Genomic DNA, 20,503 nt, shown 5'->3' with positions numbered 1-20,503 from the left:
GTCTCAGCAACATCTTTATTTGTGTTTGGTCTTCAATTCTCAGATATTTTGGGTTTAAACTATAGCACGTAAGGGCTTCCAATAAAAAAAGTAAGTACTACTTTTTTATTGTATTTATCAAGATAAGTACTACTGGTTCAAGTGATAGATGTTATTGATTTATTTATTTTTAAAAAGCTTTATTAGCTTGAAATCATGTGTATCATAGAAATCTTCCCTCATGCCCTAAAGATCTGAGACCTATTCAGAGAGCAAAACCTCTTTTTTGCAAACCCATTTACGTGATTTCTATGAAAAGACTTTAAAAAACCCCACACCTATCAGAGAACAAGCAAATAACTTAGTCACCAACCAAACAAATGCTGTGAGTACTACTTTTCCTGATACATATTTTTTGATTCTTATACAAACGTTGCCATCTGCTGTGATCTCTGACAAAATAACTGACTTCCGTTCTCAATCTAAGTTTCATTATGACAGTAAATGTCTTACATCTAACATTACATCCAGTTCCACTGCAAGTCTGTATAGGCTTCTGTGGTCATTATAACCTGTTACAGAGTACTATCAGAATAAAGGACATAATTTTCATACCTGTTGGTACAAAATTTAAATATAAATAGAGTGAAACATTTTAACAGAGCACAACTGTTTAATTTACAGAGAGGCTACATAAATTTTTGTATAAGCTTTTAACCATACATAATTCCAAACTTCATTGTGACTTTAATGCTATAAAAACTAAGGAGATGTCCTTAGGATAAGAAAAAAATATAAGGATTCCAAGGAATATGTCCCCAAACAAAATGCTGAGAAAAATAAAGTGCTGGTGAATTAAAACAGGAGAAAACCCCACATCCAAAGCTAGTTTTGGGATGTAAGTAAACAACTACAAGACAAAAGAATTAACTAGATGCAAGACCTTTGCCATTACTTCCACCTTAAAATGCCTACAAAAATAAGCCCATACAGTAGTTGAGGGAAAAGTGTTGCTCTTAAAGTGTTTGGCTCAGATCTTTCATAGGGCATTTTGCATCTAAAGCATTCTCCATAGTTAGTAGCTATTTTAAGTAACAGAATTAGGTTGTTGGACTGTTTTTTAAAAAAGAATGGACAAACATCATCTACACCAGATGTAGCACATTCTCAAGTATCACACACTTGCAACATAATAAATTTTAATTACCTATTAGAATAAGTACAGTTTATTTTGCCTGCTAACCCATACAACTCAAGGGTCCAGCAAAAATGAGCATGCAAAGTTGGGCCATAATGCTAGAAAAGGAAACATAATTCTGAAAACAGATTACAAAATATGACACCTCAGTGGAAGAGTATGATTTTATTTTATTGTCTCTTACCTGATAAATTCTAAATGGGATATATCGAAATCCATTATCTTCTGGAGGATACTCCATGAGTTTTCGATTTATTGCCCAAAACTGCTCAAATTTATCTGTGAAGGTAAAATTAGACTTTGTCAATATCCATAACATTTTTTTTTCAGCCTAAAAAAGTAAATGAGACACAACTGGAAAAACATGCAAACTTTTCTTATAGAAGTTTAACCTGTATGAATTAATTTTCCCCACATTTCTTATACCTATTTAGCCTGAAGCCAAAGGTAGGTAATATGCATTCTCCTATGAAAACAGTGATGTGGTGATTTATTGAACTGAAAGAGAAAGCAACTTTAACTCATATCTTATCTCCCATTGTTAAGGAAATATTTGGCTATAAATTATGGATTTCATTACCTCAACTAACAGTACCTATTTCTCCACTCCCTGCTGCTACTGGTCCATACTGTCTCACAGTGTGCTAAAAACATCTTATTGTTCTTAGCTATAACTGAACAGTGGGTATAAAGTATAAAGAAACTAAAGCAAGAGAAATACTCCTTCAGTGGTTTACATTTGGATATGTAGATCTTAAAATAATCTGCAATGATGCATGATATAATGAGAAAATATACTTCCAGATTCATGACACGACCTAAAAATACAAGTTTACACTTGTAACACATTTTTGTTATTATCCATTTCATGCTGTTCAGACATTACGAAAACTAAATAGTTTATTACATTTAAAATGTACTATTGACAGCATAGGTTAAAGAGTAATAAAGGCTTTTATACATGCAAATCAATTATTCAAACGAAGCAAATAACACCACAAGTGATAGAAAGAAATACAAAGAGCTAACATGAATAAAGCTGCTGCTAGCCTTACTGAAGAAGACAGCTTTAGAAGGGGAAGAGCAAGAGATCAAATTCCTTATAGGCCCTAACTTTCCCAGGACACCAAATACAGTGGATGTTTCCACAGAAGGAACACATAGTCTCCAATTTTCTCTCCTCAAAACAATGTTCTGCCAAGTCTCAAGAAGCTGCCTCTTACAGAATATACCCATTACAAAATTCAGCCCCAGTGAAGCAAGGTAAAATTCAGAAATGTGTTCACAGGACAAAGGTTCTTCCTGCTTCCAGAAGTGTTGATTACACTTAAAGCAAGTGCAGCAAATGAGCTTCACTCCAGCACACAGTACAGATGCCTGTCAGTGCACTAAAAGGCACAGGTTAGTATATACTGCAGGATTTAGAATACATTGCTTTTCCTGACTGAATGCAATACAAGGCAGGAGTTTCCAAGAAAATGGGAACAAACTCCTGCCAGGTATGCTGTAGCAGCATTTCCTGATACTTATCTGAGAAAAGTACTTCCACACCCTTGTTTCCTGATTAGCAGCAAGTGCCTCTTGACAGGCACTTACCTGAGCCACAGTCAGCACCACCAGGCAGGCACCTGCCCGGCATGAGGAGCTGCCTGGATCCAGGGTGTTACCCAATCATTCACGGGGCTGGGAGTGACAGTGACAACCTTGGAGCAGACTGTAATCAAACAATCCCACATTTGGGAACCCCAGTCTACAGAGTCAGAGGTTTAGTCTTAAAATGTCCAACACAAAGGATGACTGCCTCCTCCTCAGGAACTCTTTCAGAGGGTAGGTGAAGATTTAGCATGCTTTCTTTTTGCTTGGAGGCAGAACTCAGAATGACTTGTAGCTTTCACTATAGATGGGTGAACAGGCATTCCACAGTAGGCACTGATAGATTTATACTCTAATTACCACTTCTAACTCACTTGAGAAAACTGCTATGGTGATACACAAAACAAAACAATTCAAACCTACTTAAGCTAGTGAGCTTCAGCAGACTTAAAAAAGGAATCTCTATATTTGGAGACATCCTACTTGGACAGAAATAAAACAAACATTAACTTGATTTACTTGTTTGATGCTCATATCAACTGTAATTAGGAATGTTAGGTGAACAGTTTACTGTTCTCAAAATTCACCAGAAATTAACAACACATCTTATAGATCAGAAGAAATTATGAACAAAAAAAAAGACTTATGTCAGAAGATTAAGTATATTAACCCTTGTGGCATGCAAATATGGCAAACAAGGTAGGCTCTGGATGACAAAAAAAAGTTACAGTGGTAATGTGTAGTTAACTTAATTCTGTTCTTCATTTCCACTTCCTCACCTCCTACAAAACATGCCAGAAACCAGGTAATCTTATTTAAGGCAGTTACAATTAAAAATGTATACCCCTCTGACAACTTAGGCAGAGCTTAAGACAATCTATTGCTCAAAGTTCTAATAGTTTCTGTGGTTTCCAAATATGACAGTGATAAATCTGCAACAGTTGAATTATAAACTTGTTGCATTTTGTAATCAAGCATGTTCTGTCAATCCACCTGATATCCCAGGAATTTTAGCTAGACATAATGGAGTCAGATATCTTAAGATCTCCACTGTGTACAGCACTGTCTGAAGACCTCTAAACAAATTCCTCCTCACAACCTTATATTGCTGTCCTCCAAACATCTTTCCAGGGATACAGTATTTTCACCACAGTAAACAGAGTTGGGTGTAAGACAAAGTTTTAAAGCAAGAAGGAGAAAACAAAGTCATCCAGTTTGCATATATATGACCTGATATATATGACCTGGCAAGAAGTTTTATTAGTAGAGCATGGGTTGAGTGCCAGAATCCTAAAGCTCCAAAAGTAGAAAATCTGAAAGTGACTGCTTTTAACAGAATCCATAAGACTAAAAGCTTAAGTAAACAAACAAAATTACTGACAAATATCCACCCCAATCTCCTTAAAAACCTAAGTGAAAGGATTCTTCCTTTGCTCATTTTTATGTATCAGTAGCCTATTTTTGCAAAGTCTAGAGGAAGCTATTAGTGCTACACTGAGCTGGAAGAACTAATTAGTTTATTGGCTAGACAGGACAAAGACAGAAGGCACTGGCTGGAAATTTAACAATCAAAACAAAACTGAGTTTTCATCAAGCCAGTAAACAAGGAAGAGTTCTCTACCTATCAGTAAAAGCACTTTACACACTTGTCTCCATCCCTCGTAAAAAGCTTATGCAGTCTGCATGACATCTAAACCACTGTAACAGTCAAATCTGGTTCCTTTTGTTTTTCACAGCTTGCTTGAAGTGTTAGAGTTTTTGTATTAGCAAAAAAAAAAAAAAAAAAAAAAAAGTACTTGCGAAAGGCAGCTATCCCTATCTGAATAACAATATTTAAAATAATGACAATAAGATTTGAACAGAAGTGAGATTAGTGACAGTATAAAAGTTTGATATGACTCCACTAATTGTATTTCTTAAACAAGATATGATGATTCTACACAAATTTGCCTAAAATGAAATATAAAAATTTCTTTATGTATTTTTTGTCAAAGATCAGAAAGTTAATGACCAAATAACTGAGAAATTTATCCGCCAAGTTGCTATTATTAACTATTTACTGCTTAGAAATCCAGTCACAGAATGCCCAAAAGACAGACATCAGCCTTCACTACTACAGAGATGCACAGAATCTATGAGCTGGCAAAACTACAAAAAATTAATGTCACCCATGACAATAATCTCAGTACACAAATTTATTAAGCAACAAAGCAAACTCAAACATAAATTTACAAATACAGTATGCCACATTATGCATGTAGGTTTCAGAAACTTATCGGTAAAATTATTCATGCCTTTAAAGTATCCATTAAAACTGCTGAAGAAAACTAATGACACAGGGAAACACTGAGAATTGTTGTTTCCTCCATTAAACCAGATTGGAGAGCCTTTACCAGTCATTGAAGTTAATCCAAACTTATACCTCATTATGTTAAAAAGTTCATGGTAATGCCATCATACTTTGTCGTTAATAGACAGCAACTGCTGAACCTCTTACTATTGAGCAGTGTTAACTAAAGATTAGTTCAAGCTAAGGGCTAAAAGGCTAAGGTCCCTTTTGCTCCTGAGTCTCAGCCTGAAATGTTATTCAGGCAACCAGAAAAGTTAGTTTCACTCATACTAGCCTCTTACAGTCATTTTCTGAAACTCAAGTGCTGTCACGCTTCAAACAACTTGAAATTTCACATGGATCTTGAAGTTAGACACGTCCCCCTCACCCACATGAGGCTACAACAGGATGGATCACCGAGAGGGTAAAGGGCACAGCTCAAGTGCTCACCATCAACATGTGCACTTCACTACAGCATACTTTACATCTGCATACACAAACAATCTGGGCAATTACCACAGAATAGAAAAATACATCTATAAATACCTTGCAATGAAAAGCCCTGGTAAGAGCATATAGACAATTAAAATTAAGTTCCCACTGCAGTGTAGTTGGAAAAAGAACTAAAAAACTTCACCCTAATCTTTAACCTTATCAACAAAAATATCATAATAGTAAGGAATTATTTTGTTTCTACAATTGATAGTGATGCAACTATCAGAGATTATCAGATTCTAGGACTGGACATATTTCAAGAAGGCTGTTGAGAGGGTTTAGAAAACAGGAAGAACTAATACAAAAATGAGGCAAAGACTTGAAATTCAGAAAGGAAATACAAATTCATGGCTCTTGTATTTCAGCATCTTTTTAGAAAGTCAAAGAAGTAAACAAACTGCTGTAGCCCTCAGGGTAGCACATATACACAATTTTGTCTGGACTATTCATAGTTTCTCCTTAAGACATTTATTGGAATAAATTAAACAGAAAGCTTGAAATTAAATTGTATCTGTAGCTCTATGCAAGCAATACCAATTCACAGTCTGCACACAACTATGTTCAATAGCTGAAAAGTTTAAAGAACACAAAACTTGTCCATTCTCAGTGATTCACCACTGTCTAATAAGCATATGAACCATGGAATACTTGGGGTGAGCACTGAGACCAAAGACTGACGTACAAAATATACAAGAACAACAGAAAAACTTTTGTTCTAAATTGCCTTTGGAGGTCAAGCTTTGGAATAACAGCTTCCCATCCTGCCCCAAAACAGCTGCCTACACAGTTACATGAGTTTGCTCAAGGCCTTGCCCAGTGAAGTTTGACTGTCTCTGTGGGTTTCCACTCAACCACTTTCACTCCATCAGCACACCCCACCCTCCCTTCCCTGCGTGCCACCAGACTTCCTGCTGCTGTAACTAGTAACTGTTTCTTACTTGGTAATTGCCAGCTCCGCTGACAGTGGAGACAAGAGTGAGAGGAGTCTGACTCCATCTGCTCTAGGGGCCTTCCTTTCAGGTAAAGCTGGTATTAAAGCCACCTTCAGCTTCCTCCTCATCTTCAGGCTGAACAAGGCAGTTGCCCCACTCTCTAATACAGCATATGCTCCAGTCCCTAAGAATTTTACTAGCACTCTGCTGGATTCTTTTCTGCTTGCCCACATTCCTTTTGTCTTGGGGTCCCAAGAGGACACAGCACTCCCAATACAGCTTTACAAGTGCTGAGCCAAGTGGGGGGCCCTGACAGTCTGAGTAGTTCCCCAGTTAATCTTCATTTATGCAACACCACACAGGCTTTCAACTCAATTTCTTGCTCCCCATTACTCACTTCCAGAAAGCTGCTTCTAGTCAGATCCTAGACTGCCATGGGCTTTTTCCTGTCTCTGGTGCAGGACTTGTGTCTCAGCTCTGGGGGGCTCCAGCCCATCATGACCCCTCTGAATGGCAGATCTGCCCTCCAATCCACCAACTTTTCACTCACAGACAAACTCACTAAGGGTAAATCTGTCACATACATATAATCAAACTGTAGGGTACAGACAACTGCAGCTGAAAGTCAAGGATACATAGTGTATTTCCTTAACGTTAAAACAAGCCTATTTTCCACTGACTCATGTTTTAACCACCATTGCTTTTAACTGCTGTAGCCAAAAAGAAGTCTTCTCAAAATTTAGTATAAATACTACTTCCACATTGCTCCCAGGAAGACTAAGACTCTGCATGCATACATAATTCTCCTCACTGGTATTTCTAACTAATTTTATAAAAAGTTAAGTTCTTGTGTGGTATGCCTCAAGAATGAAGGAGTTTTTGTTGATGAAATAAATTTTGAACACCTTAAATCTAATTTCTGTGCTATTCAGAAACATTATATATAGCTGATTGTTACAATTTCCCAGCTATATGAAGACTTGTCTCTAAATTACTTAGTTCACCTAAATTCATCATTCACATTTTTGTTTTATAAAAACATCAGTAATTACAACTATCAAGGACTTTGGGAAGACTTGGTACATATCTGATTCTCAATGACTACTAGAGTTAATGACAGCTTTTCTGAAAGCACAGCTTGAAATACTGGTATGACATTATTAAGATATTTATTTTTCTCTTCCATTTTACACATTGCTACAGTTAAAATATTCTTGTTATTAAACACCTAGTTTACTTGGGCATTTTGAAAGACCATGGTATTTTATACAAATCCACCACTGAAAAGGGAACACAAGTTTACTGAACTTTTTAGACTATCTTCATATATGAGTCACTATCAGATATAGAGAGACAGGACCTTAAAACAGTTTTGACTTAATGTAGCAGAAGCCACAGAAATATGTGAAAATATTACTCATGTCACAGACAGCAAAGTAACAATATTCAACATAAAAGGACATTTTGAAGACTGTACAAGAAAGCAACATGTCATTCTTCAGATTGTCTATCAGCTCAAAAAGGCTTTTTCCCCCTGTTTTCTTATAGTATACACAAGGGAGACATACCTTACCAAGATTCTTTTCACTTACTAAACATACTCAGAAAACAGAAGTTTCATTTTAAGTACTTTACACTGTTTTCTTACCACCACCTCCCTTCATTTCTAGGTCACCAGTTTACCTGGAAAAAATCTAGGCAAAGAAAGTCACCAAGATAGACTATTTATTTTCTTTTATTCAAATAACAAAATGCATACATCCTACAAAATTTAAGCTTTCTCTATAGCAAAAAAGCAGCCATGAGTATGATCTCTGAAGCCCTGTCACTTAAACTAAAAGGAAAGCTCTGATGACAAACAAGTGTAAGCCATTTTTGAAACACATACCCCACAGGTTGTATAGGAATCAACAGCAGGGCTTGTTTCTTGAGTAAGGGAAAGTAAAGGAAAAGGAATCCTGAGGATTTTATCCATCCTCTAGCTCTCTGCTCAATGTCTAGGATAGCCTTGGAATTTTTATTTTTTCATCTCTAATTACGCTCTCTCTATATATATGAAAACAGACCAGCATAACACCATGTAACTTTCTAACCCACTTTGCTCTCTCTGCACTATGTTTTCCCTAAAAAAAAAAAAAGCTTTTCTTACAAGTTAAGGAAGATTTATATTAATGCATATTAATAAATTCAGGCATTTACTAGGAGAAAGTAACTTAGAAGCATATCAAATTGCAAAACAAGAAATCCTCAGCAACTACAGGAAATTAAATTTAAAAATGAAGTCTATTTTTTAGAGACACTTTACTCTAAATTTTAGTTAGACCATACAGATTTTTCAGGAAATTACTTATTTTGAGAGGGAGGGGAGGAAGAAAAGCAGAAGGCAGCAAAAAGATACCTTGAAGTTTACTCCTTCAGAATGTAATGGTTTTCATTAGGCACATGGCCTTCTAACATAAGAGGGTGAAAATGCTAGAAACACTATGTCTACCTCATCTCTAGGCAACCTCCTCTCATGGCAGAGACTTCAGTAGGATTGTGAATGCTGTGTTACCTTTTGCTTTCCTTCCTTCTCTGCCTTCATATAGTTCTTGCCCTCCTTTTGAGACCCACTGGTTCTCACTGGCACCAGACAGACAGACCTGCTCTGCCCTCCTGTTTGCGAGCAGAGTAGAGAGAGCCAAGGGGGGAATGCAGGCTGCCATCAATTCCCCACCTTTGTGCCACAACAAAGGGCAGCTAGTCAAGTAGACACCAGGCCAGCAGAGAGGACAAACCCAAAAGCAGTTTCAGGGGGATGGCAGTTTAGACTCACAATACTTCACCCATGAGTGGAGTACTGGTTTGGATATTTGTGCAAAAAGGGTAACAATCCCATAAACACTCCAGAACTAACAGTGAGGTCGAGGTCACAATCCATTACCAGAAAAAACACCAAAACTAATGAAACTCCAAACAAAACCTGCTGCTATGGAAAAAAAACCCAAAAACATCCCCAGGAAGGCCTGTCCTGATGCAGCTGATTCATTCTGCAGGTCCAGCCTCCTCAAAGCCAGACCCTGCTCAACACCAAAATAGCAGTGGGCTGACTTTGTGCAGGGCTATCTGAACTGGTCCAAATTACATTCCCTCAGTATCAGCAACATCGATTCTTGGTGTGTGCCATGCTAGCTTAACTCCAGAATAAGCAGTTACTGATGCCTTTTGGGACATTTTTAACTAAGGAAGCCCAGGAAGGTAATTACTGGGCTTTTAAAATCACTTTTAACCAATACACTTATTTTCAAAGTTCAAATGAATTATTTAATCTGTCTTCACAGTTAACCAAACCTCCACAAATTGAACATGGAAAGAACTCCTCATTTTGGTAGCAATACAAGGGAAGAAGTAAACAGGGTAGTTTTGTGGTTTAAAAACCAGTACTTTTTTATTAATTCTCCTGATAAAATTGAGAATATTTTCTAAGCAAATTTCAAATGATGAGCTGAGATCACAGATATTTGTTCAGGTACTACAGTATGCTCACCATGGGGTAAAGGACAGCATTGCTTCCACCAGTTCTCTATGAGAAGGAGAAACACACCCATCAAACCTGAGTGGGTCAAGTGTCTAAAGCACAGGAAAGGCTGCAGGACACTCCCTTTTTTCCAGTTTGAACATTGCTAAACAGAAATGTGGAAACTGAGAACAAAAACAACTTCTGGCTCTCAAAAACCCAAGAATAGTTTAAATAAATTTTGGAACTAAATGCAAGACAACACAGGCCTGATTCTGTCAGTAAGGCAAGAAAGAGGTAAGATGCATTAAAAGAGAAAATATTGTATATTCTGAATGCTGGCAGGATTTTGCCCCTCTACTAAGAACAATTCAATATGGCCACTTAAGTTCTGGTAAGCCCTACAGCATGAATGAGCATTACATTTTTTTTCCGTATAATTTTCAGAAAAATAATGACTTCATTATATTTTATAATATATAAAAGAAACCTTAAAATAGTTACGAGTTCTTACTGTTTATTTCTCCCACTCATGTATCAGAAATACCAAGTCTATTCTTCATTGGTTATAAATGATGCCTGTGAAAATTTCAGAGTATACTTGCTTCTGTTAGTCCACAACTGATAAAAAGCAGATGTGCTAAATCTAAATAGCCTCATTTATCAGAACCATTATATACTGAAGTTATAGATATTAATTCTTTGAACCATGCAAAAAATACAGCTCTTCCCCTGGAAACAGCTGGGATTTCATTGGTTTGATCCTGAGTCATCAGTAGGCCCATAGAAAGCTGAAAGCCTTTATTTTTCCACACAAAATGCTTGAAAATCCTTTTCATCCATGATAAAAATGGCCATAACTCTATCAAAGCAAAAACGGTAGTAACATTTTCCATGAATTCTGACCAAAGAATTTTAACAATTCATATAAAGGATCAAAGGTCAGTATAGCTGCATAGTCTGCTTTTATCACTTCCCTACCACAGACAGACATCCATGGCTGGTCAAAAATGTACCTGTCCCAAAGAAGAGTTCTACCTCAGAAATCTCTGGTTTATAAATCAAAAATTGTCTGTGAAGAACAAGAAAAAAACACAGCACAAAACAGAAGAATATGTTTTCTTTCCTGATTTGGTTTCAGATTAACATAAAACCAGAAATGGTGGGAGGAGGGATGTAAAGGTTGATATGAATAACCACCAGCTGTTGCCAGCACAAGATTTTCCCACAAATTCACTATTACAGCTCTTCTCTGCTGCAACTTACAGCAAATGGTACATTTCATGTGTTACCTGTTCAAGTAGCTGCTTCTCAGCAGAAACATTTATACCAGATTACAAATTACTTGATATTTATATTTCTCCAAATAAAAGTGAATAGGTTTTTTCTCAAAAATGTAAATTCAGGACATGTCTTCTAAGTAATGCTATCACTCATTAAACAAATAATACTTCCTGTAATTAAGAACTGAGGAAGACTGTTTCAAGTTGCACAGAAAAAACAGTCTGCAGATGCATCTTTACTTACAAAGCAGTTATCACAAATGCTACTTTCTTTTCTTTTTTGTGGTCATTTATTCTGTTTCACAAAGTGGTTTAAAATTATTACATCTCAAACGAAAGCCTATAAAAACATATTGAAAGGTACAACATGCTTAAAAAGAGTTTTCTTGGTTTCACAAGCTTTTCTTGTTTCTCTTTTATGAAGAGTTGAGAAATTAAAATTAGCATTTGAAAGTATTCAAAAGATTGCTTAAACTTCTCATTCAGGTGTCAGATTCCACAGGTGCAATTTCTCAACTTTGCTATGCAACCTCTGTTCTTAATATTATAGAGCAAAACAGAAAAAATTCTTCTTTGCCTACAACTGAAGATATTCTTAGACAAATAATCAACTAAAAGATAAAGCCTAAGATAAGTACAAAAAACCCCATGCTGTTTCTCTGTCCTCTTACCTTAAATATTAAGTGTATTGAGGTTCTGTATCTTCTGGTTAAAAGAACTTCAACTTTTACTGTTTCATTTTGGAGGAATGCATGAGCTTCCTCAAGATCTTACTACTCAAATGGCAAATTAAGATAATGCCTTAATTTCTAACTCTCCTCCAATTAAATAAAAAATAGAAAGCAGAGTTTCTAATAACCGTTCATCTTCAAAATTATCACTAGAGTACCTTCAATATGAAAGGCTGTACCACTAAACAACAATGAAAAAATATCCCCCACACCCTCTAAACATACATATTAAACCAAACTTAACTTGGAACCTTCTGGTCTAAACCAAAGCGTGGTTCAAGTCTTCTTGCATTCTAAGCTTCTTATTTTTAATTTCATTTTTCTTATACATATATGGGAAGATGTTAATTCTAACTATTCAGTATTTTGTCTCTCAACACAGAATAAACATCTTCATGCTTACAGTAAAATGCTTTCATAAAATAAATGTACTAGGGATAATATAAATGACAGCTTCAAGAGATGAGAAAAATGCAATGAAAGCAGTATGATCACCCATTCCAGAGAGCAGTTTCTAAAATACTTAAAAAAGCTTTTCAACTTACAGGCTCTACGAACCTTAATACAGAAGACACTACAAACAAAAGTTTTATTTTGCACTGCAATATTGATTCATACCATTTGTGCAGAGTAAGAACACTAATTAAAGATCTTAATCAGAATTATTTTGCTGACTTTTCCAAGTCGATACTTAATTAAGCAGAAGTCTTTGTAAAAAAACATAAAGCAATTAAAAAAAAAATGACAGAGAGAGAAGTAAAATTATTAAATCTACTAGACAACTTTTTAAAAGTTTACTTGTATTGTTTATCAGTGACAATCCATAAGCATTAACTAGAAGAGACAATGTCTTATGTATGGTCCAAGATAGCTAATACTGAATACTTACACCCCAGGTGTCTCCCAAATAAAGACCATCCTTTGCACAAAAGAACACTAGACAATATTTATCTCCTCTGATTTGTTGCTAGTTTTCATTTTTTAAAACAGAGTCACAACACAATCTAATTCCTTGAATAACTCCAGGCACATTTGAATTATCACCAAAATTATTATTTTAATTCAAAAAAATCTAAAAACTACAAAACCCATCAATGCTTTCCATGACACTAGATGAAAGTTCTGCAGAACAATGACATTTTATATCTCATGCAATAACTGAAACTTGAAGAAATTATCTTGTTCAGCCTAAATAGAATTGATACTTAATGCATTGTATTTACCATTCTGTAGTCCCATCCACAATTGCTTATGATCCTTTTTTTGCATTTCATTGATGACTTGACTTTTGTGCTTTAAAGCATCTGCTTCTTTTATACAAGCCATAAAATGAGCTTCAATCACATCCTTAGAATGGCAGTGTAGAAGATCCTTTTCTGGAAAATTCTACAAAGATAAATGATAGATCAAGAAAAAGAAATGCATCATATACCTTGTATGATGAAGAATAAATGATAATTTTAAATAGGCATACATTTATGCAAAAGAAGCACACTGGAACCTTCTACTTACAGAAGAATATAACAACCATTCTCTCACCCTGCTGACAAGAAACCGGTTGCAAGTGAAAATATTTCAGGAAAAATAAAAGCTCAACAACTTTCTGTAAAACCGGAATTTTAACATGTTTTCAAGCAGATATTCAATCTCAGACAATAAACAGGAGAAAATTATGAGAAGTGACAAGCACCTAATATAAAATGGTTCTCTGATATTTTATGAACCATTTAGATGCAGTTCCTTGAAAACCAAGCAGAATCACCCACATATATAAACTGCAGCATATCTGCCACTTACAAACATTTTCCTTAGAGACACTGGAAATCTTTGTCAGTTCTAGCTTCAACTAATCCACGTGACTACTGCTTAGCCTCTGTGACTTGATTTTATATCTCTCTTGCTTGGTTACACTGGCACACGTCAGTCAGCATTGCAAATGCACAACTACCAGGTTGTGCATCTGCAATGCTGTACTCCTCAGGTAACTCTTAACCCTTCAGTAAATGACAACTACCTCTCCTAATGAATTTATTAAGGAGTTATAGCAGTATATCTCATTCATATACAGAAAAGATTTCTTTGGACATTAACTGATCAGAAGTCTAGCATTGTAGAGGTTGTGGGTTTCCTTCCCCCAGTTTTTCTTTTATCCACACCTACTATCACTTACCATTGTATAATAACACAAGCATTCACTACCACAAATCCAGTGTCTTTAGTTTTCAGAACTTTTAAAACCCACCTTTATTATCCCCTAATTAACTTTATTTTCACAATTGCTTATGACCATGCTGAATGGAGCAAACCTTAGAGCCAAACCAGAGTAATGGCATCATCAGTACTCCCCTTCCTAACAAGGGCTTGCCACATGTTTATGCTTGAATTCTCATGCTATTCCACCCTTTCTTCTTAACCCATTACAAACTGGCACTTTAAAAAGCTTTTGTGAGGGACTCTCAAAACCATTTTCGAAGTACAAGTACATATAATGGGATATCTTACAAAGGCTTTTACAACATAGTTAACACGTCAAAATAGAAGCAATCTAATGCTGGAAAAAACCCTACCTTCACTCCCCCATATAACCCCAAGAAAAATAGTGAAGACTGCTTCAAAATACAGAAACCCAAATATTTAAGGGAGCTGGGGATTGCCTTACCTGAAAGAAATTCGGAGGATAACAGTGATAGTTCCCTCCTCATTAGGTTACTGAGAAGAGTTGGAAATTAAATAATGGAATTTCATATAGTGTTTCCTCCTTATGACAGTGAGAACCCAAACTCTGGAAACTGTGGATCAAAAGGATGAGTATTTTCCAAAAATAGGGGCATGAAGAAAAGATTGCCAGTATCTTTTCCACTAAAGTTCATATGGTTTGATGTTGAACTTGCAAAAGGAAGAGCTGTTGTTAGGACTGGTGTATGTTAAGCTGACTTAAAGAAAGCTAAGGACAGTGGTAAATCTAGTTTCTTATATGAGAACAGCCAAGTACATTAAAGAAGACAGAATAATAAGGTAAGTTCTTCTGGGGCAGACCTTGCTCCTGTTCTACCCTACAAAGCTGAGTGTCTCAACATAATTGGGCCCAAGATTACTAGGAAAACATTACTGGGACTGTTACTTGCCAATTGACATCTGCATAGGCCTATAAAATACTTTTAGAAGTTCAATTTACTTGCTCAAATAAAAATGTAAAGTCTCGTAACCAATCCAGAAGAAACAAATAGACAGAAATAGCATACTTAAAGATCAAAAAAGTTCTTTACACACAAGAATTCAAAGTGAGACACTGGCATCCCTCAAAACAAAGGAAGAAACAGTGTTATGTGCATAATGCCAAATAATATCAGAACCTAGAAACTGATTTTCATTGTTAAAAAGTGATGTTTTAGCTAAGTTTATAAAAATAACAGTTTTGCTACAAGAACTGTCTCACTACATATGTGTACATATTGAACTGCAGGGTCCTTTTTTGGACATTCTACTCTTTCTACAGGTAGACATTTTCCTGCTGACTTTTTTCCTATGAATTTCAAATTGCAGCTAATGTCATTTCCTGAGGATGAGTTCCAGAAACCATACACAGTGCAGTCTGCAGAACAGCATGGATCTATTTAAAACTGGTCAAAGCTAGTGTAAAGAATCTAGACACAGTAGTAGAACTAGGTATGGCAAGATTAATTTTCCCAGCTTCTAAGGAGCAACACTGTGAAAGGCTGGAAAACAGTCCTGAACCTCAGTGCTGTGTGCATTTTTCTTTAGTGGGAAAACAATGACACATTTCTATGAAGTACTGTGAGAAGAAGCTGAAAAACCTAAGCATGAAAGTGACAACTTAGAAAAAAACACTGCACACCTGCAAGAAGTCTATGAAACAGAAAACATGGTATCCCAGCTGATTTATCCATCAGGTACAAAATAATAAGTTTTATACTTAAATGTAGTTCATATGTGTTTGTATTAAAAAAAAAAAAAAAATTCTACTTGCCTTCTTTCTACCTGAAGAAATACTGATCAATCATAAGTAACTTTATTCTGTTCCCTGAAGAATGGGACAATTGTAAACAAACTGTTTGCCACTCCTGGCTATACAACTAGGAGATTTGCAAAAAGAATTAACAGATGACATAAGTAGCTTTAATTCAAGTACGCTTATTGGCGGTGTCAGACTCCCTCCATGTCCTGCATCTTTGAAAGAACAGTTACTAAGGGTTGACTCAGATTTTCTTAGAAAGCTCAAGGAGTTCTGTTTTTTGTTTTCACATACTGGTAGACCCTTGCAGTATGAACCGGTCACAAAGAAATAGGTACTGTCTGTACAGAAAAGAGCACTAAATTACCTCTTGCATAAAACTGTACCAAAAACATCACTGGCAATTTCAACAGTCTGGTTTCATAACTCCATTCCACCCATATTTATCTGTCAGTTCTAGTCACAAAACATCTGTTTATCCTGCGACAGTCTACTTGCATTAACACTACATTTACAGAAAAGAGGGCATTAAAAACCATAAGGAATGTATCCAGTGGCAGGGAGTGCATCTATGTATTTGTGTTTAGTTACCATCAGTGGTCTTTTCTTTAAGTAGACTGAATAAAAAAAAAAAAAAACAAAAACAAACCAACATTTATACTTCTGGCTTCCACAATATCTCCTAGCAGTTCCACAATTTATACATGGAAAAGTACTTCCTTTCCATTCCACCTGACCCAATCTTCACCTAAAAAAACACAAAGATGACTGTCACACAAGGACAGATGTTGCCTCTCCTCCTACATCAGGTCATGGGTGGAGAAGCAGGCAACAGCAGACAATGGCTTTGGCAGAACCTCAGCATTTCCCCAGGCACACATGATTTCCTCTCCTCCAACTATGCCACCATCTAATCTACTGCCCAAAATCTGGAGAGGTGATTACCACACTGAGAACTGAATAGTGTTCAACAGGCCACAGAGTAAGGTGAGATGATTTTAACAGGAAGGGGTAGAATTTCTCTCCTTCCTGTAAAGCCACACCTGGAAAACAAAAGCTACTTCCCAGGCTACAGCCTCTCATGATTCTTGGACCGCAGTATGCTGTTCAGCCTCATCCTTCTGTAACTATTTAATGCAACTATTTTTCAACTTTACAAGATACAATGCATGTAATTTTATTGCATACCAGAAGTACAAATTAACAAACTGTTTCTTCAATGCTAAACCTAAGTGTGTTTATGATTTGGTCTGCATACATAACACAAGAGGACAATTACAAACATCTATCAACTCAAAAACTTCTGCTGAACAGAAATAAGCCTTTTCCATGTTTTTAACTTCAAACAAAGAAACCTGATAGGGGGAGTCTGACTTTTAAAAAAGAAGCTCAAAAACACGTTTAACAGCTGTATGAGATATCTGTTGTTGACTGCACACATTGCTAGAAGAAAGGAGACAGCCACGACAACAAAAGTTAAGCCCCATAAAATCTAACACTGTTTAATTAAGCCAAATAAAAATTACAACTCTTTGAAGAATAACTACACAGAAATTAAAAGAATACTCTAGTCAAAAATCCCACACCTAAACTATTCAGCTGTAAGGAACTGTAACACATGAAAACCTCTTCAATATTTTGACATATTTTGATATCTTTCAGTTATGTTTTGACTTAAGGATTCAGAGGCGTTTTATTTAAATAAAGTTTCAGATTACATCAAAATAGGATGAGAGATTATACAGGTGCTAATTCCACCAGTATTATATTACTAAATTACATCAACTTTTAAAATAATACTACCTTAGCAGTTAATTATTTCTGCTGATCTTTAATGCACACCTTTCAGAAAAACTAAAAGTAACTGATCTTTTGGCAAGCAGCAACATGGACATTAAAGCCAAATTTATGTGGCTGATTAAAAAGCACTGTGGTGCTGCAACTTCTCAAGATGCCTCTACTTTGTGATGGCAACATACCTACATTGCCACTCTTAACATCCCAGAGCTCTCAGAACATAACAATTAAACCATGGTTTATGAAACTAGACGCCCTACATTCTCATCAGGACATTCTGGAAGTTTCCTCATCCCAGGCCTCTGACATTTATCAGTCAAGTGTAGCAATTACAGTGGTTTCAAAAACATCCACAACTTCAGATCTATTAAGTCAGTCACTTTAGAAGTTTCAACATGTAGAAATATATATCATAAGAATGTATGCTTTCAGTGTACACTTCCAAAAAGAATCAGATTACTGTTGGAAAAAGCTTTTCTAACATACCTTTGAGAATTGTTTCAATGAAAAACTTCAACACAAGCACTTTCCCAATACAGTTTTCATTTCACTCAAATCCCTCACACTCTAAAGCCTATAAATGTAGTGTTTTCCTTCAGATCAGCTTTCCTATTGCATTGTTTCTTTTACAATGGAGAAATTAACATTTCCAAGTTAAATATCATGATTTTTAGTTGTGCTTTTGACTTCAAAACATACTTGGAATTATTGTCTCAATGCATTTCAGAGTATGCAAGAATCTTGCACCAAAGCTAACCTTGTTCCATTCTGACCAAAGATCAGTAGTCCTATTAAGCAATACCTAATGGGTTTACAATACATAATCAAAATAACGACTCTTCTGTGACTAAGCTGTCACAAGACAGCTTTCTCTAAAAAGGACCAATATTAAGTACAACAGCATTCCCTGACTTCACAGATTTATACAGCATCTCATATCCATGCTCATATATGCCTAAAAGCATGAGCACTTCTCAATCTTCCCAATCTTCAGTGAACTCAAACCAATTAAATTAAAAACATTATAGAAAGTTCTTCTATCATAAGCCTCATAACTTGAAAAACTATTTTGGATTTTGAGATTATAATAGAATAATTTTCTACAGAAAGTCAAGTAAAAGCACACAGTCTCATGGAAAACAGCTGCAGATTTACAGAAACCTTTAAATGCTTCCTGAACAATGGATATTCTCCCTTTTATATTACACCATTCACATGTTTTATAAAGTAGTTATGAAACCTTTTCCCAGCTTCCAAATGTCATGAAATCTCATGCTCACTCATTCTTTAAAAAAGGGTCTATATCAATTTACCTTGAAATGCACTGTGATGCTCCAAGGAAGGGCTGTATTTGATGCATGGAGATCAAAGAGCAAACCAATTGGGTAATGCCTAAAAATGATAAGATATTAATTTAATATAGGAGCCCTGCATTTAATTCTATGTATCACAGTTAACTAACACACCTGCATTTACACACACACACAAAAATAGCTGTTTGACTCCCACAGTTAGCACTCTTTACTCTTTCCTTAGAAAAGTTATACAGGCAAGTTTAGATGACTGACAGGTCAACTAAGTCTGGAATGTACAAGTTCAATACGTAAGCCAGTGGTTTCCAAGCTGTGCCCACAAAACACTGCTACTTTTGCAACAGCCTTAAGTGGCCTACCGCTGCTTTGTGGAACCTTCCAAAACAGTACTTTTAGTTAAAAAGCATCAGACCAGGAAAAGCACACATGCTTTCAGATGCTTGAGTGTCCTGGGTTTATACCACACTGACCCTTAACGTCCTTTCCTTCTTCCATTTGTCTGATATAGCAATGCAGAGAATAAGTAGAAGAGTGAAAAAATTATGTATCTGTAAAAAGACTGAAAGATGATAGATTAAGATCAACTCTGATATCTTTACTATCAAATTAAAAGAATGAAAGGGAAGAAAAAAATTAATTGGAGTTTTGTATTTCAGTAGCATTCTAGATTCAAGGAGTTACACAAAAAAGCTTTCTTCTGACAAATATTCACTTCTGTCTCATAGCTTTCTCTCCTTTAAATTCATAAGAATATAAAGCCCCCAGCAGTATATGGAACTTATATCAACACATTCAAAACCTCCACAGGCACTGTAAAAAAAGATATTTTTTCAGTTTTCTCACACAGATATTGGCAAGATTTTTGATAAAATATATATTTTTTTTACATTCAGCATACCAAGACCTATTCTCTTATCTTTCAAAAATCATAACCCAAAGAGCCTTACTAGCTTTTCATCCTTACAAAGAAAAAAACATATGCTGAACTGTAAAGTCAGTAGTTTCACTGAACTAAATAGGACTGATCACAGCTCGCAGACCCAAGCACGTACCTAAGTTTTGAAAGTCCCAAGAGTACTAACCAAGAGTGTTGCATTAACAGCACCTGTGCCAAGCCGTTTTCCAGATCGGTGAAACTCACACAACAGTGCTTTAGCACCCTCTACGGGTGAGCCACCCCAAAGCTAAGACAAATTCACCACAACAGCAAAATAGAACACAATATACTACTACAATTCCTGCACTTACCTGAGACTAAAGAGGATGCATATCCAGATTTATCCTGATTCACTGCTAATGCTCAAGTTTTTACCATGAAGAGTTTTTACGACTAACTGCCAATAATGTCTTAAACACTTAACAGAGATTCAGCAAGCTCCATGAA

The 20,503-nt window shown here is 35.9% G+C and overlaps 1 protein-coding gene across 2 annotated transcripts in view; it reads right to left on the bottom strand.

Annotated features, from left to right (window-relative positions):
• Positions 1–20,503, bottom strand: part of ATG5 (autophagy related 5) — a 71,276-nt gene that overhangs the window by 39,227 nt on the left and 11,546 nt on the right. For both annotated transcript variants that reach the window (XM_021553822.2, XM_021553823.3), the window contains 3 exons: positions 19,120–19,198; positions 13,260–13,422; positions 1,362–1,456 (listed from right to left, as the gene is read on the bottom strand). In XM_021553822.2, coding sequence (XP_021409497.1) covers positions 1,362–1,456; positions 13,260–13,422; positions 19,120–19,198 — 337 coding nt within the window. The remainder of the gene's footprint in view (positions 1–1,361; positions 1,457–13,259; positions 13,423–19,119; positions 19,199–20,503) is intronic.

The sequence above is a fragment of the Lonchura striata genome, chromosome 3 (assembly GCF_046129695.1).
Source record: "Lonchura striata isolate bLonStr1 chromosome 3, bLonStr1.mat, whole genome shotgun sequence".
In the NCBI taxonomy this organism is placed as follows: Eukaryota; Metazoa; Chordata; class Aves; order Passeriformes; family Estrildidae; genus Lonchura; species Lonchura striata.
Note: the sequence above shows the minus strand (reverse complement) of the source record. Positions and strands in the feature narration are given on the sequence as shown.